The sequence below is a fragment of the Chrysemys picta genome, chromosome 8 (assembly GCF_011386835.1).
Source record: "Chrysemys picta bellii isolate R12L10 chromosome 8, ASM1138683v2, whole genome shotgun sequence".
NCBI lineage: Eukaryota > Metazoa > Chordata > Testudines > Emydidae > Chrysemys > Chrysemys picta.
The window spans coordinates 90091774-90110211 of NC_088798.1; the positions used below are offsets into that span (position 1 = coordinate 90091774).

Genomic DNA, 18438 nt, shown 5'->3' on the forward strand with positions numbered 1-18438 from the left:
CCCACAGACCTGGAGCCAAATTTTAGTGCGGGTGTCAGCAGGTACATTTCCATGAAGCTGGATCTCCTCATGCTAGTGGTGAATTTAGTCACTGCAGAGGGTAGCATTTTGGGATGGAAGGAGGTTGTGTGGCCATCCCTCCATCTATCTGTTTGTAGCCTCCTGTAGTTTGTGCTCCTCTTGTTGCTGTCTTTGGTGAGTCTGTTCTCCACCTTCAGGAGTTGCTCCTGAATCCCCTTAGGTCTCTTCTACATGAGATATTTCTTCCATACAGTTTCCCTTGATTGCTACCAGTGATGCAGCTCCAGCAGTGGCAACTGTGATGGGAACACTAATGTTGACAGGCCCCTGGTGGCTGCCAGCCACTAGCCACTGTTTATTCTAACCATTCATTAACCTGTGGCTCAGACCCTCGGGCCTGCTCTGCACACACGATCCCATCGGTGGCAGGAGCAAAAGTGGAAAATTGCATGAGTGGGAAAAAGAGGCTAGTGTAGAAATGTCTTAGTGCCCATCCCTCTCTCCCTCCATTTCTTCCAGTTTGACACTGGGACAAAGCCTGAAGTGGAGCCTGGTGCATCTCTAATAGTTTGGAGGAGGTGAAGCGATTGAGTTTTTACCCCAATGTGCTAGCTGCCTCCTTCCATACCATGGAGGGACCACTCCTAATGGTGAGAAGGGAGTTGAGTCCCCATTGCCCATCCCGTACTTGGAACCTCTGGACTGAGACCCACCTACTTATTTCACATACGATTCTGCCCTGTGAAATGAGTGAAGGAATAGTGGCTGTAGCTCTGGGTCCCACAGGATTGGTTGGGGCTGGGAGGAAGACCCAATCAGGACAGAAGGAACTCATGTGCCATGACAAAATAAATGTTTTGCAGGCCTAGCAGCACATGGATTATAGGGAAGTGGGTTTTTCTCTCAATTGTTAGGATGAAAATCCTGTTGAAACTGCAGCCCTCGAAAGAGGCAAGTCATTAGATTCTTGTGCCCGACATGCGCCATGAGAACTGTGATGGGGGGTACGTGGGGGATTAGTCTTTCCTCATTTGAAAGAGCTTTCTGGTGGCATAAGAGAGTTCCCATAGTGAAGCTGGGAAAGTCCTGGGCAAGAAGCCATTGGTGAGTTAAGGGATTCAGCTGTTAATGATCCTCGCCAGCTGAACCTCAAGGCTCCAACATGCAGGAGCCTGGTTAACTCTACATTGAAGAAATACCCAAAGTGATTGTTAAAATAATCCCCTGCTCTGTACAAGGGGGAAGCATCAGGGGAAAAGATTAGTCACCCTGATAGCTTTCCATCCATTCTCTCGAGGAACTTCCTGTCTCCTGGCCACATCTAATAAACAAGCAAGGGGGCATCTGTAGTCAGAGTCCGTTCTCTTGGGTGCTCGGATATCCCAGTAATATTCATGAGGGGAGACTTTCACTCTTAAAGAGACACTGTCAATCTTAATAGACAAGAAGTGATCCATTTCCTCCACCCCTTCTCTCTAATGTTATCTTTGGGAGATAAAGAGGATTTTCCCCCTTTCACCATGTCTGTCTGTCTGTCTCTCTTCAACATATTTGCAGTGTTGTTGTAGCCAGGTTGGTCCCAGGCTCTGAGAGAGACAAGGTAGGTGAGTTGATCTCCTTTATTGGACCAACTTCTGTTGGTGGTAAAGGGACAAACTTTAGAGCTTCACGCAGCTCTTCTTCAGGACTGGGAAAGGTTACTAGAGTGTCCAGGCTAAATACAAGTTGAGACAGACAATCTGGTTGCCTTCCCCAGACCTGTGAAAGAGCTCTGTTAAGCTTGAAAGCTTGTTGCTCTTCCACCAACAGAAGGTGATCCAATAAAAGATATTATCTTACCTACCTTATCTTCAGCATGACTTCTGAAGTGGAGGATTAAAAGGCTGTTTTTTTCTCCCAATGCACTAATGGTGTGTTAATAAAAAACACAGCTCTTAAAACAGGGCCTGCAGTGGTCAAGATAGGTCATTCTTTAAATAGTCTTTAATGACTTAGTCCCTTTAAGAAGTGAGATAAGGGCTGGAGTGGAGTTTGCCTTGCTAAATTTTTTGAAGTATTATCTGTATCTAATCTGCAGCCAGAGCTCCTCCCTCTTTTGTGTAGGGTCTTTGAGGAGAAGAGGTGCTCTGGACCTGCAAGTAGAACCTGAATCTTTTTGATAATGTGATCAAATCTATGCTTGTTCTGTTTCTGGAATGAATGTCCAGAATTCCAGACACCAGTTGCCAGAGCCCTGAATCAGGAGCCTGGCTGGCAAGTTGAGTTCTGCTTTTCGTTCCTTGCCTAAGTTATTTGTCTTTTCCAGCCTGTGCCATGTGTTTGTATGTACCACCCAGACTTGCGTACGTGGTGTCAGGGTGGGTATGTGGTGGCAAGCAGAGAAACCTCAAATCTAATGAACCTACTTTATATGCATCCCTCCCCTGTTGCTGAGCAAACAACATCCTTCAGGAAAAGCACTGTGCAAATTGTTTTGGCCACAGGCTGTTGGCCATTCTGATCTTCAAAGTCATTTGCTCATATCAAGTACTGATCCCCTCTGTGCATGAAACTTAGCCCCTGGATACAGAGATTCCTTGGGAGTAGTTCTTGACAACTTGTGCTAGCATTTAGAACTTCTGAAGATTTTCCACTGGTTACAGCTCTGTTAGCTTCACCACATAATCAACTTGTAGGCAAATGATAACTAATACAAAGCCTCCTTTAGAATTTCCAGTTCCCATTGTTTGCCTGGGGTTTTTCTGTGCCTGTTGCATCGAGGGTCTGAGAAACTTGAAAGCCGCTAAGGGTAGCTGCCTCTCCAGTGCCTCCTACCCTGATTTGCCACCAAAGGCAGCAGAAATGTAAATGGCAATCAAATTCCAACTCCCACTTATATTAAAAATCCTACATTGCAAATGCTGAGCATTTCACTAAGGTTTGTGTGCACCTGATATGTAGGGCTGCCTTCCCTCCAGACCTCTCCTAGCATTACTAGGAACATCTCATCTTTAACAAGGTTAACCTGCCTCCCGCAAGTCTTATTATCTCTGAATCTCTAAATTCCTTTTAGACCCTTGTAAATTCTCATCAGTGTGTGGAGGCAATGGCCCAGACACCATTGTGTTGACAAGGGGATGTGCATCACAGCCTATGTACACACTACCACTTCTTATGTCACTCAGGGGTGTGAATAAGCCACTCCCTGAGCAACGTAAGTTGCATCGAGCTAAGCGCCGATGTAGACGTCCATGGGAGAGCTTCTCCTGCCGACATAGCTACCGCTGCTCACGGGGACTGGAGTAATTCAGTCAACGGGAGAGCTGTCTCCCATCAGCTTAGAGCGTCTGCACTAGCAGTGCTACAAGCTCTGTAGTGTAGCCAGAGCCCTGGTGGTAATTCTACTGGCAGTGGGGCTGTTGAGGGCATTTAAAGCCTGGGACAAATATTTTAACTTCTTTCTTCCCTTCCTAAATACTGGCACCCCTCGAGCTCAGGTCCCAGGTAAATGTCCCCTGCTCTTCCCTACAAGTCAGTCTATGGTTGATAGAATCCATTTGAATGGAGTGTTGCAGAAGAACAGCTAATGGGGTTGGGCTCATTGCTGGTGTGGTGTACGGAGGGGAGACAAGCTAATGGAGAGGGACTGATTGACTAGCACCGATTGGCTTCTTCCCGTCCTGAATGCAGGGAGGCCTGTAGTGAGAGAGCATGGAGATGGCCAGTCTGAAGTTTCTGAGAGGCAGATAGCAGACAGAATCCCTTCGGGCTGCTGCTCTGGAAGGAGGAAAGTGCTGTAATTGGAGGGTGTTGCCTGCAGCAGCCCAGGACGGAAGGTGCATGGTAATGAGCAGTGGCCTGACCAGACGATGAAGGCGTATTCCACTAACGAGGTTATGCCTGGTGGCGACTTCAGCAACCCTTCATTATTCTATTAATCCAGAAGCTCTGGCGCTGCATGCTCTGATGGAAGCTGGAACGATAACTGCAGTAAGTGATTGCTTCCTGCAGCCAGCCTGACGGGGAGTACAGGCACTAAGTAGTGCCAATAAATCAGAGGTGGGAGAGCCAGCAGGAGAATGGGGCCACAATAAGAGTCAGGGCTGATGTGAGCTGAATGTACAAAGTTTATTTTATATGTTGTGCTCGAAAGGTCCCGGTTCAGGCTGCTGGGCTGGAAGCAGTCAGGAGATAAAGCTAGAATGTTTGAGCTCGCTCCAAAGCAGCAGAAGGGAACTCTACACAGATACAACGTTCCATACGTAGAACAGGGAACAAAACCTTTTCCTCCTCCCCGTTTAATCCCAGCGGCAAACATGTAGCTAGTTTCTACTGGCAGCATGTTCCTGCTCTTTCTTCCCCCAATAGCTTTGCATGTGTTCGTCCACCCTCATGGAAATGCTAGTGGCTGTATTGCAACCTTCAGACACAAGGCCTGCCTATCTGCCCTGACCTGGCGTTCGGGGGCAAGTTGGGTGTAGTGTCTCAGGCCAGATCCCAGTAGGTACAGGAGTGGGAAGGGAGTGGTCCTTGGATCTTTGTGAAGGATGCTGGGGTCCCTCCTGCAAGGTGGGGTGCAGTGTTGTGGAGGAGATCATCTTGGTACCCTTGTATCCTTATCAATATGGTAGAGTCCATTAAGTGGTAACTAATATTGGTTTGGCTAAGGGCTCTCATTGGCCAGTTGGATCTATTCAGGGGCATCTGAGACATGTCCTGGTATCCAGAGAAGTCGTAGCTGGAGAAATGAACGGACTCTGCTGCAAACAGACAGCAGTGCTGGGGTGTAAGTGGGCGTACTGCAGGAGCAGGGCCTGGAACAATCAACTCCAAAACTACAATCTCCAACACTTCAATGAAAGGCGATCTCCCTAGATGGCAGTCGTGGCAGTAGGGGTAAGTCCCTTATGGGACAGAGGCCAACATCCCTCACTCCTACCCCTAAAGTCAGAATGCTACAGTGGGATCTCATCACTGAAATTAAAGAACTGGAAATAACTATAGGGTGATCCCTTTTCTAACAGGGCAGCCTCTTGGAGCTGGACTTGAGTTTGGTTTAGACCAAATCTGCAGTGGGAGCAGAACCATGCTAGCAGCGTCTCTGGTTAACAATGGGGGTAGCTTGCAGGATTGTAGCACAGATTTTTTTACCCAGTGTCGACATGGATTCTGTTCTTTCCTCTGAGGACATGCTCTAACCACCAGCTTCCATAGGCTAGAGCACCAGCATGTCCAAGAGCCCTGTCTGCACTATGTTGTGAGAACCCTGTTAGCCCCAGACATGGTTGGACAGGATAACAAGCGAACCACTTCCTCGTGGATGTTTTATGGCACTTGTGTTACAAAATGATTCCTTTTAAAAAGTTCCAATTTTTCTGTAGGAACTTTTTTTCCTAGTGGAATGAACGATGCTTCAGAAACACTCACCCCCCCCCCAATAAAATTGGGGGTAGGTATGGGAATAGTTCTCTACTTGCAACACATCAATTCCAGGGTGCGTGTTCTGGTTCACAGCATATTCTAGATGAGAGAAGCAAAGTGGACTGAACAGAGAACACCCAACCCCAAGTAATGCATCCCTGTTGACTTAAAACTGTAAGTGACGAGAGCTACCCATATTGTCCTGATCAGGACCTTGGAGCAACCAAAGAAACTAGAAAATCCATCTTGGGAGAGGACTTTGGGAGTTTAGTCAGTGCTGGCTGGATGCCCATGCAGTGCAGACATTATTAGTAAAGCCCATAATCACGCACCTCGCTATTGTGGCTCAGTGCGTCAATTTAAAGAGCTCCTGGGAACCTGTGTGACAGTTTTGATTGCTGGGTCGAGTCAGCCCTGCTGTATGACCATTCTACTGATGTGACTAAACGAGTTTCCCATTTCCCCTTTCACTGATTAGAAGAATCTCTGGCTTTCTAGAAGGCCTGTATGTGTGCTCCTTCCGCCTGGCTTTCCCCAGTCAGTGGGGGAAGGGGAGATACTGCAGGCTGCTGGGAGTTTATTGCTGTTTCCTGTCTTGTCTGAGCTCTTGTTCTCTCTGAGGTGATGGGTTGGGATCTGCTTGTGTTCAAACCGGCTGCTCTTTGTGTTCCTGCCAAACACATCCCAGCAGCAAAGTGAAATTGCAGCCCTTCTCTCCCCCCTGTGCCCCCCCCCCCCGGGCCCTCCCGAGCTCTCCTCATCCAGACAGAGCAGCCGGTGGAATGAGATGGAGGAGGAGGAGTTAGGGTAACACTTTTAACAGATGATGATGGAAAAGATAGTAACTCTCCCCTTCCAACACCGTCTGATCAGAGGAAATGCGCATCACCCTCCTGCAAAAATGCATTGAGATCCATTCAGCAATGCAATGCTGGCCTCGCCTCCCTCCCTTCTCCCCACAGCTCCATCCCCAGCAAACAGAGCTCCTTCCAGAGCAGGAAGGTAGCAGCTGGTGGTAGGCAGGCTGCCGGTGTGCACCTGGCTTTGCCTTCCAGCAGTGACCCCGTCTGCAAAGCCTAGAAGCCTGGGGGTAATTCGGCTCCTCAGCACAGATGGCAGATAAAAAGCTGGAGGTGGGCAGGGAGCAGCAGCATATCCAGACAGGTGTTAAGAAGGAGAGGGAATGGAATTTGAAGACGATTGTTGATGAAATATCGGTTTTGTGTTGCCCTGTCTGGGTCTCTAATCCCTGGGGCCTGGTGTCCCACCCCCAGAGAGTGAGGGTAACATTTTGTCAGCGGAAAGGCAACCTCTTCAGTCTCTGCCTAGGGCCAAAGAGAGGGTTAATCCAGGATGGTCTGAGCATGGGGGGTGGGAGAGATGACTGGGCAACAAGGCTCCTGGTGAGTGGTTGTGGGAACAGTGAGAAGGGGAGGAGTACTCACCTTGGGCACTGGCCTAAGGAAATATGGTCCCCCTGCGTTCCCTCCCCACCAGCATGTGCCTAGAACGGGGGAAGTGGATCTGGAGTGGTGAGGAGGGTAGGAACATCAGCCACAGAGTAAAGAAACAGGGCAAACCATGCCCTGTGAGGTAGAAGCAAAGCTCCTCCTTTCCCTTTGTGTTGTGACTTTAGACCACGTTTGCACCTGAAGAGACCAGACATCCCAACTGTCCTGTGACTCTCGTGCCACCCTCTTTATTTGGGAGCGGGAGGTATACACACAGCCCCTGAGAAGATGAAATCGGGAGGTGTATCAGAGCCTGGCCTAGGAAGGGTTAAAACGTAGAAGTTTCCATTTGGTGCTTAGTGGTTTGGCTGAGGGTGGTTTCCACAGCCCCCCTCATCCCCTGATTACCTGCTTCCCTTTAGAGCTGGGACAGGCTAGGCCAAGTGGAGGGCAGGGTCAGGGAGAGTTCCTTGGCGGGTACCTCTCGAGCTGTGACGTGGGCTCTGCGTTCACTCAGCAGATTGGAAACACATGTTGACAGGATGAAAGGCTGGTCTCTGAAGGCAGCAGACTGAGTCCCGGAATCACCCCAGCGCTTCAGGGAATAAAATTTTACATTTGCAATAATTAAGTTCTTAAAATGCTGATAAGTTTGATAGAAAACTCAGCAGAGCTCTGTCCTGGCTCCCTATCTTACTGATCCTGGAGCTGCCTCGTCATTTGGCCTTAGACCAAGTGGGGAGGGGAGCTTATTTTGCTCATGGACTTCACAAGCAAAAGAAATGACTGTTTGGCGGCCCTATGCTTCTGGGGCCTCAGCCTCTCATGCAGTCTCAGCAACTTTTGGGCCTGCTGAATCTCACCTTCCAACAGTGGTCAGGAAACTGCAAGCCTGGGGAAGGTCCCCTGTATTGCAAGGTTGGCCCTGTGGATGTTGTCATCCTTGGAAGCAAGTGCGTACATGTCTTACTCCTGCTTTAGGATAGAAGGAGTGATGCATCATATGCGCTCCTTCATCCAGACGGGCTAGGATTCACTTGTGGATTGGGAAGAGGGGTGGCCAAATGGTAGGTTGATTATTATTAATTCATATTCCAGTAGTGTCTAGAGGCCCCAGTGGGAGATCAGGGTTCCATTGTGCTAAGTGATGTAAAACAGTCTCTGTCCCCACAGAGCTGACGTTATTGTACTCACAGGGGAGTTGTGTATGGGCCCCACGGCTGAGTTAGCTGGACTCTAAGATCCTTAGTAAAGTGAAAATGGTGAAAGTAGAACTGGAAGGCCAGGGGATATGTGGTTACCCTCTCCCCTTCCTCCCCCCTCCCCCCCCCATGCTGCCAATACCTTCCCCAACTCCAGGACAAGCCCTCTTGCTACCTTATTTCCACCCCCTACCCACCAAACCCTCTTGCACCCCTTGTGAAATGCTCTCCTGCTCTGACCATCTGCTCCCAAAACCCTGATGTACATCCCCTCCTTCCCACAGTAGTATCTAGCAAGGTGTTTGGGTTTGGCGTTCAAGAATCTGACCTCCCCCAATACACTGGGCAACCACTGTCTCTTGTCCCTGAGGGAATCTCAACACCCTGAGAAATTGCAATTCTCCCTCTCCAGCAGGGATATAAATATTTCTGTTCTGTATTTGGGAAAAAACAACAGATGATGTAGTTTCATCATATGATCATATGATGATAACACTCTTTCCATTCCACTGGTATCTCGGGAGGATGTTAAACAGAGCTACTAGAGTTAGAGATTTTTAAATCAGTAGGTCCAGATAACTTGCACCCAAGAGCTTGAAGTTGGCAGAGAAACTCTCTGGACCATTAATGTTGATTTTCAATAAGTCGTGGAACACTGGGGTAGTTCCAAAAGACTGGAAGAAAGCTAGTGTTGTGCCAATATTTAATGGGGTGACCTGCGTAATTATAGATAGGCCTGTCATGCTGACATCGATCCCAGGCAAGATAATGGAGCGGCTGATTCAGGACCTGATTAATAAAGAATTAAAGGAAGGTAATATAATTAATGCCAATCAATATGGGTTTATGGAATATAGATTCTATCAAACTAACTTGATTTTTTAAATGAGATTACAAATTTGTTTGATAAAGATAATAGTGTTGATGGAATATATTTAGATTTCTGTAAGGTGTTTCATTTGGTACCGCATAACATTTTGATATAAAAAAATGGAATGAGATAAAATTAATATGGCACATATTAAGTGGATTAAAAAGGTCTCAAAATATAATTGTAAATGCAGAACAATCATCTTGCCAATGTGTTTCTAGTGGGGTCCTGCCTGGATCTGTTCTTGGCCTTACACAATTTAACATTTTTATCAGTGACCTGGAAGAAAACATAAAGTCATCACTGATAAAGTTGACAGAGTTTGCAGATGACGCACAAATTGGGGCAGTGGTAAACAATGAAGAGGACAGGTCACTGATTCAGATTGATCTGGATTATTTGGTAAACTGGGCACAAGCAAGCAATATGTATTTTAATATGGCTAAATGTAAATGTATATATCTAGGATCAAGGAACGTAGGCCATAATTACAGGATGGGGGGGCTTTGTCTTGGGGAGCAGTGATTCTAAAAAAGATTTGGGGGCTCATGCTGGATAATCAACTGAACCTGAGTTCCCAATGCAATGCTGTGGCCAAAAGGGCTAATGCCATTCCTAGGATGCATGAATGGGAGAATCTCATGTTGGAGTGGAGAGGTTATTTTACCCCTGCATTTGGATCTGGTGTGACCACTGCTGGAATACTGTGCCTACTTCTGGCGCCCCACCCCATTCAAGTAGGATGTTTATAATTTGGAGACAGTTCGGATAAGAGCCATGTGAATGATTAAAGGATTAGAAAACCTGCCTTATGGTGATAGGCTCAAGGTGCTCAATCTACACCTCTACCCCAGTATAACGCTGTCCTCGGGAGCCAAAAAATCTTACTGCGTTATAGGTGAAACCGCGTTATTTCGAACTTGCTTTGATCCGCCGGAGTGCGCAACCCCGCCCCCCCGGAGCACTGCTTTACCACGTTATGTCCGAATTCATGTTATATCGGGTCGCGTTAGATCGGGGTAGAGGTGTATTTAGTTTAAGAAAGAGATGGTTACGGGTGATTGGATTATGATCTAGAACAGGGTTGGCAACCTGCGGCACGCATGCCAAAGACAGCACGCGAGCCAATTTTTGATGGCACACTGCTGCCTGCCGGGGTCCTACCCCCCCCCCCTCGCCCACCGATTTCTCCTGCGGGGGCAGGAGGCAGAAGCTTGGTCATGCCGGCAGCCAAGCTCCCCTCTCCCCCGCTTCTTCCCTCAGCGTGGTGCTTTCCTGCCCCTCCCCCTCCCTCTCCTTGCCGCTGATCAGCTGATCGCCCTTGCGAGGGGGAGGGGGAGCAGAGTGGAGCTGAGCTGCAGCGTGCTCGCTGCTCCGGGGAGGAAGCAGAGAAGAGGTGGGGACGGGGCCCTGGGGAAAGGGGTGGGAACAAGGTATATCCCCTCCAGCCCCCTGCCGTGAGCACCCCCACGAGCCGAGCACCCCAGCCCTCTGCCCTGACCCCTGTATCCCTGCACACACCTCCAGCCCCCGCTCTGACTCCTGCACCCTCCACACATATCCAGCCCCCCCCACACACCTCATGCCCTGACCCTTGCACATCCCCACCCCCACCCTGAGCACCAACAGGAGCTCCTGCACCCCCCCCATTCCTACCTGCACCCCTGGTCTGGGGTCCCTGCCCTGACCCCTGAACCCCCCACACACACCCAGCCCTCTGCCCTGACCCCTGAACCCCCCCACACACCCAGCCCTCTGCCCTGACCCCTGCACTCCCTCACACACCTCCAGCCCCCATTCTGACTCCTGCACCCCCACACACACACCCAGCCCCCCCCGCCCTGACTCTTGCACCCCCCACACATCCCCACCCCCACCCTGAGCACCAAACGGGAGCTCCTGCACCCACCCCCCACATTCCCACCTGCACCCCCGGTCTGGGGTTCCGGCTGCCGGCCCCTTGCCAGCCGGGGTCCCACAGGCCCCGCTCAGCCCGCTGCCGAACTAGGTGAATGGAACCCCAGGCCGGCAGCGGGCTGAGTGGGCCGGCGGCGTAAGATCAGCATTTTAATTTAATTTTAAATTAAGCTTCTTAAACATTTTGAAAACCTTGTTTACTTTACATACAACAATAGTTTAGTTATATAATATAGACTTATAGAGAGAGACCTTCTAAAAAATGTTAAAATGTATTACTGGCATGCAAAATCTTAAGTTAAAGTGAATAAGTGAAGACTCGGCACACCACTTCTGAAAGGTTGCCGACCCCTGATCTAGAAGTACCTACCTGTGGAACAAATATTTAATAATGGGTTCTTCAGTTTAGCAGAGAAAGGTACAGTATAACATGATCCAATGGCTGAAAGTTGAAGTTAGTCAAATTCAGACTAGAAATAAGGTGTACGTTTTTAACAGTAAGAATAATTAACTGTTGGAACAACTTGCCAAGAGCTGTGGTGGATTCTCTGTCACTGGCAATTTTTAAATCACGATTGGATGTTTTCTAAAAGATCTGCTCTAGGAGTTATTTGGGGGAAGTTCTATGGCCTGTGTTACACAGGAGGTCACTGATTACAATGGTTCTTTCTGCCCTTAGAATCTGTGAATCTCCAGATGTCTTCAGAGTAGTGTTCATGTTCAGCAGGAGCCTATGTTTGTGTTAAAATCACATTGGATCACTGCTAGCATACAAGTTGGGGCCCCACTGCTGGAAATGTCTTGGTTAGACCAAAACTAGTTCCTGTCCTGTTTCTCCAAGCTACCATGTCAGAACTGTGGCTCCCAGGCCAGGCAGCTAGGGGAGGGCAAGTGGGGAACCTTTCAAGAACTGAACTTCACTGTGTAAAAAGAGTCCCGGAAAGGAATACACATCAGTGGGAGAAACAACTATTTGAAAAGCTGATCATGCTGGGACTCCTCCATCGGAAAAACAACTGGTCACATGGTGAGTCAGTGGCAAAGCCAGGAATAGAACCCGGGGCCCTGTCTCGAGGCCTCTGCTCTAACCACTAAACCACACTAATATGTGCTGTCTCAAAGTTAGATGGTTCAGTGTATCCCCTTTCTTTGCTGATCTTCCCCTTTTCTCTCCTTTTCAGGGAACCCATTGGAAAGAAGAAGTCTGGTAAGGACAATTTTTTCTTCTTTAATTTCAGCATCTCCTGCCTTTTGTCTTGCTGCCATTGTAACCTGTGCAGGCAGCACAAGTTTTGGAGGGTGGGGGGAAGAGTCCATAACACCAGCTTGTACACATCAATTGATCAGCTGCAGCACCAATAAGTGGTGGGAGAGAGGTTGGCGGTCATCATTTTAGGAGCTCCATCTGGAGTCACAGAAGTGGAGTGAGCCTCTCTGCTTGGATCTTTTCCTTCTTCTGCTCCCTAACTTGGTTACTGCTTCACCCTAGATGCTGGTGGGAGAGATTGAGCAAGGGATGAATGTGAACAGGAGGCTGATTTCCCAGCAGCCCATCAATGTGTTTCATTGCAAACCGTTGTGAGCTCCAATTCTAGGCTCTTCTCTGTCTCCTGTATGGTGTCCCTGCAGGTATATAGGGGCCTCCAAAGATAATGGACTTCCCTTGCCCTTCTAGAGTGTAGTACATATAAGGGGCAGAGGGAATCCTGGTGGCATGGGGACAGTGGAACAACCCTCTTCCATTTCCCCCTTGCAGACCTCAGCATAGGGATGTGGTGGCGCATTTGGAAGGGCAGAAGGGGAATAGCTGGAGCATATTGCTCTCCACCTATTCAGGGCTACAGGATTGTTTGTTGTTGAGCTAACCATTCCCACCATCACCTTCACCTCCATGTTTATTTCCCCCTTCCCTCATGCTTTCTTTCTCCACCATTTTGTTCCTTCATTAGGGTTTATCCAGAGAACGGCTTCTTTCCTTCAGAGAGGTAGTAACAGCCACTCCCTGCTTGGGCCTTGCTCTTGCTTTGCCTTTCCGCTGGGCGACACCGGCTGTTTCTGTGTGGGAAAATCAGGGGCCCCTTGCAAGAAGCTATCTCACACCCCACAGCTCTGTTTTGTTGCTGGTTGACTTGAGGGATTGATGAGGGGCTGGGAAAAGAACATGCACTGGGTTTTGTGACTGTCCACTCAGGATGGAAAGGCCTGTACAACAGTCTCCTGTTGAGCCCTGACTACTAGATCTGAGCAGCTCAGTATAGTCTGTGCAGATTGGAGGGACTATCCTAAAGGTCTTCAGCCAGAGGACAGAAACTTTGTTTTGGGCTGGAAATGTGGAGCTGCAGGTGCCAGTCAATCCCTGTTCCTGGAGAATTGGCCCGGGCGTGTGATATATTGGATGTGTTGACAGAGCTGTGTACACACACGCAAAGTCTTAGCTCCATCTTCTCTGTTCTCATTGGCTCTGAAGGGTGTCCCTCCAACACAAGACTTCATGGTGTCTTTCTCATCAGGTACCTACCATTGATTCTGGGCTTTGGTGCTGATGTCTATCATTCCTTTATCCTCCTTTTCTGCCTTTTGGTACACCTATAGCTTGTGCCTTTTCGAAAAGTTCCCAGCATCAGTTGGTCTGAACAAAGCTTCTGGAGGACTATTAAGAACTCTCCAGTCAAATATTGCCCTACCATGTGATGGCAGAGAGAACAGTGGCCCCCTGAGAACACAGGGTTTTCTTTGTTCTTGGGGTACGTCATGCCCTTGCTGTTATTTGGTACATTGCTTACTAGGATTTTAGCTACATAGCAGAACACTATAGATGGTGGTTTCTCTTTTCTCTGACTCTCTCTGCCACTAGGTGCAGCTGTCTAAAACTGGACCCTACAGCATGGCTTATACAACTCGCAGGTGCCAACTGCAGGAGCCTTTCACTGCTCTTTAGTGTCAGGCCTTGGCTGATTCTCCTGTGGAAAAACAATGGGATATGAGCAAAGTCTGTGCGGAGATTAGATGGCGGAAGCATAAGGTTGTGGTGTAAGCTTAGGTGGTCCTTTGAGTGGTAGGTGAGAGAGCGCAGAACATGCCCAGGTGTGGTTGGGGACAAGTGTAGGCTGAAACTGTGGTTTGCTCTTTTGCTAAAGCTGAGATAAAACTCAGTCTCACAAAGTCCTTTTATAGGACTGAGTGAGAGCAGCTGGCAGCTAAATGTGGGAGGGGAGGGTATTTGTATGCAGTATGGAATCAATATATTGTTATTTCACCCCAACCCACCCAGACCGGGCAGGGGGAACCTTTTGGTCTCGGGTAGCTTTGACTGAGAGTGTGTGCTAAAAATAGCAGCATAGCCACGGTGGCAGTGGGCTAGCCGCCAAGTACAATCCGGTCCACAGGACTCAGGTGGCTAGCCTGAGCCACCACCCACACTGCCATGGCTACGCTGCTAATTTTAGCACATTTGCTCACTCAAAGCTAGTGTGTGTACATCAACCCAAGCTGGAAATTACACCTCCAGCTGCTTTGTAGACATGCCCGTAGTCCCACGGACCCAGTGAGAGTCGAGGACAATATCTGGAGTTGGGGCTGGGAGTGCAGGGGAGTTTTTCTGTGGTTGAATATTTCCTGAGGGCAGAGTCACAGCAGCCCCCTTAGAGTCCATTTCTGTCCGAGCTGCCAAAGGCTTTTCAGTTAGCTGCATGAGCAGATTTGCTCCACCTGCTGCTGCCAACCCACCAGCAGGGCAGGTTTATAGGCAATGCCATTATGGTGCAAGGATTAGAGAGGCAGTGATTTTATAGTCATCATTAACCTCTTGAATTACACTTGCTGTGCACCAGGAGGGGAAACTATTGGTGTTTGTTGTGGCACCTGCTGGATCACAGCCAAACTCTGATACAGCAGGAGAACTCTGACTGCACCCATGCAGACATAATTCCATTCCCGTCCTGAAGGCCTGAGGGCTCCTAGATAATGTACTGTAACAAGCAGGGGAAAGATGCTTGTGTAAATGTAACTTTTAGGCCTGGGGATGCCTCCTGGCAAGATTCTTTTCAGAGACCATTTTGATACCTTACGTCTTCTAGCAGGGGATGGGCCCTTCCCTTGTCTCTGTATTAAGGGATCATTACTTTAAAGATCTTTGCTCCTCAGGTCCATTAGCTCTTCCTGCTTATCCCTTTCCTATGCTGATCCTGACTCCACACACAGCAAGAAACAAAGGTGTTGCTTTAATGCCCATTGTCCCTAAGGAACTAACAACAAGCTGCTGGTAACAAATTCTCAGGGATAGAATTGTTTTCCAATTGCATATTTCTCTGAGGATAGTCAAGAGGTGTCAGCTGCCCTTTAAGGTAACGTTAAGAAGAACAATCACTCCAGGGCCCGTGGCAGGAACAATCCATGTTTATACACTGGATTTTCATGGATATAAACAAATGTGCTGTTAAATGGCCAGTGGTAATGTGCTAAATCCCCATAACCCTATTTGGTGAATGAAAGGAGTGAGTTGCTCAATTCCCATTAAAAGTCAATGAGAGTTGGGCACTGTACATTATAGCCCCTTTGAAAATCTGTTTGATGGCCGGCCTGTGTGCTTCAGGAGGTCAGGCTAGATGATGGGGGGCACAGGAGGACTCCGAAGTCTGATTTTGTCACCAATTTGTTTGTGTTTAAACTGTTTTACAAACCCCTTCCCCCAACACTATTTTTTTAAAGCTTCCAATAGAAAATCTTTAAGTAAATACACATTCACCTGTAAGGTGTGTACAACCCATACACTGCAGCATTGGGCTAGTGCTTGAGAATCCGAAAGTGAAATTGACATTTTATATATATATATTTTATATATATAATACACACACACACAAAATATGGTGGAACTCGTTTAGCAGATTCTCAAAGGGCTAGTAACGTAGATAAGGACATTTGGAAGTTGGTTTTATTTTTAAATTATTCTTAACCTGGTCATGTCTCTTTAATTGTACTACATGTTGTTGTATTACGATACTGCCTAGAGATCCCAACCAAGATCAGGGCACCATTGTGCTAGGCGCTGTACAAACAGAGGAAGAGACAGTCCCTGCCTGAAGAGCTTCCATCTCAATAGGCAAGACAGACAAAGGACGGCAGAAGGAAAACAAGCCAAGCCCTGGCATGTCCACAGTGGAGACCTTTCAAGACTATTGATAAATGGCAATTCCATGTGATTTTTTTTTTCTCATTTCCAGCCCTGATGAAGTTGCTGAACAAACAAGAGGGGCAGCAAAGAGGGGCTTGCCCTTCAGCATGTTCTCTGCATAACAGCAGAAAGAAATCACCACTGCAATAACCATGACATTCATAGACTCAGAGATATTTAAAGTTAGAAGGGACCTCTGTGACCATCTAGTCTAACCTGCATAACACAGGCCAGAGAACTAGTGGAACTGATGAAATAACATTTGCACAAAGTGAAGCCAAAGGTTTTTTGCAGGGGAGCAGGCGAAAGGGTCTAGCAAAAATGCCTATTTTGCCTTTTTTGTTTCCTGTTTCCATTTGGAAATGGAAGTATCAAAACACCATGAGATAAGTTCTGTTCTCAGTTATGACATCTCAGGGCCATAATGGGCATGGGCTGGAAATCTCTCTAGCAAGCCTGTTCTCATTAAACTTCCTGCCTGTATTAGCAAGCCTCAGTGATTTGGGTAAATGTCCAAACTTCCAGCTGAACTGAACCACCACAGCTTTTGAGGTTGACTGTCACTTTTACGGTAAATGGTGCTGTGTCTGGTTATTGGTGGCCTGTCACTGGAGTGAACCTACCCATTTAGCAGTCCCTAGGCTGGTAGCTGGCTTGCCGTGTGTTTACATCCTAAGCAGAACATAGCTGGGACTTGAGCTAGGTGAAGACAACAGGCAGTGCCTTACAAGAGGCAGCTTCTGCCTGGCCCAGACGAGAGGAGCTGTACTTATCTCCCTTAGAACTCAGTCTCTTGGCTTATCTTTAAACGTGAGCACCACAAGCCTGATCCAAAGACTTCATTGAGCTCTGGATCAGGGCCTGTTGATCCAGTGTGCACCCCCTTACTGGACCACATGCTTGTGGCAGTAGGTGCATTGGAGGCTGTTCATGCAGCACTCGGAAGGTCTCTTCATTCCTTGTTACAATTATTTGGCCCACAGTTCTTTTTCAAAGAATTTACCTTAAACTTTCTCCCCAGGCACACACCTCTGGGTACTGCTTCCCCGTCTTAAACCATAGATCTACTGCATGGTTATTTCTGAGACCCAAGCTTAGTCATGAATAGGCCGTTTTATTGTTAACTCAACATTGTATTTTTGTGGTTGTGGATAATTACCCCAAGAGAAGGAGCTGCTGGAATTAACTCCTACCTCTTCCGCCAGTAGCTGTTTACTGCTTTCTGTTGCTGGTTTAATAGGTACGGTACAGGTGCCAGAATTGCCTGTTGAAGCTGCAAATAGCCCCAGAACAACGGATGTAATTATGTCTGGGGAAGCAGTGTTCTTCCCTCTCCTGTGTGCCTGTCCTCATTGGCTAGGTAAATCCTCTGTTCAGTTTAAAGCAGGAACCCTTCAAAGGAGCAATAAGAGCAGGAAAGGACATGGGTCCAGAACTCAAAGCACACTCAGTTCACTTTGGAGGGTTATTTTTAACTCACCCTGGCGACTGGCTCCCATTTTTGTCATGGTGGAAGCTCTAATTAACCGTAACTGAACCTCTGCACTGCCCTGCTCACCTGGAACGCTGCAGATAGCTGTTTATAGTATGACACATGGAAAATTGCCTTTTGTGCCTTCGAATAGGACTGTCCTAAAAATACATCTTCCATTTAAACTTCTGTTATAGCGGTGGCTTCCCAGAGCAGGCTTTACATGTTAAGAACCTGGCACTGAGGAGTTGCTTGCCTAGTGATCATAGCCTCCCAAAAATTTGGGATAGATTAGACCTAATAGGTCTCTGCCATCTCCACCTTTGCCCTCCAGCTTTGGCTATCGCAGGATTGTTCCCTACAGTATGTTCTCCCTGGAGGGTATTCTCCAGGCTGTTTATTGTGTTCGGTTTTAAACTTCTCAAGTGGTGGGTCTCCCGTCACTTCCCTTGGGAGGTAATTCCAGTCTAACTGGTCTCAGGAGTAGGATCCTTTTCCTGATATGCAGCCTGAATATTTTTGTGGCATTTCATCTTAATCATGACGTTCACTTCTTACAGAATTCCTTTTCCTCACGGGGATACACACCCTGCTGAGATTTGCAGATGGTCATCCTATCTCCTTGTAATGTTATAGCCACTCTACTGAGGTAATAAGCGGCTAGGATGTATGCCTCTGGAGGGATCTTTCATCTGAGACTTGAGGACAATAGCTGGAATATATGCAAAACCCGTCAGCAGGCTCGATCTAAATTCTATGACAAGACCCTTGCTTTTAGCAACACTCCAGCTATAATAAACAACACTTACGTCGCACAGTTCCATTTCCAGAGCACTTGGCAAATATTAATTAATCCTCACCATATCCCGGAGAGATAGGAAGTATTATCTTACAGGTGGGGAAGCTGAGACACAGAGAGGTTAAATTATTTGCCT

General features: G+C 47.8%; 1 protein-coding gene across 3 annotated transcripts in view; it reads left to right on the forward strand.

The window, feature by feature from the left end:
* Window positions 1–18438, forward strand: part of SH3PXD2B (SH3 and PX domains 2B) — a 127105-nt gene that overhangs the window by 90297 nt on the left and 18370 nt on the right. For 2 of the 3 annotated variants that reach the window (XM_065555900.1, XM_065555898.1), the window contains exons 6-7: window positions 12044–12069; window positions 12812–12847. In XM_065555900.1, the coding sequence (XP_065411972.1) occupies window positions 12044–12069; window positions 12812–12847 (62 nt within the window). The remainder of the gene's footprint in view (window positions 1–12043; window positions 12070–12811; window positions 12848–18438) is intronic. The other variant, XM_065555899.1, reaches the window with a different exon arrangement.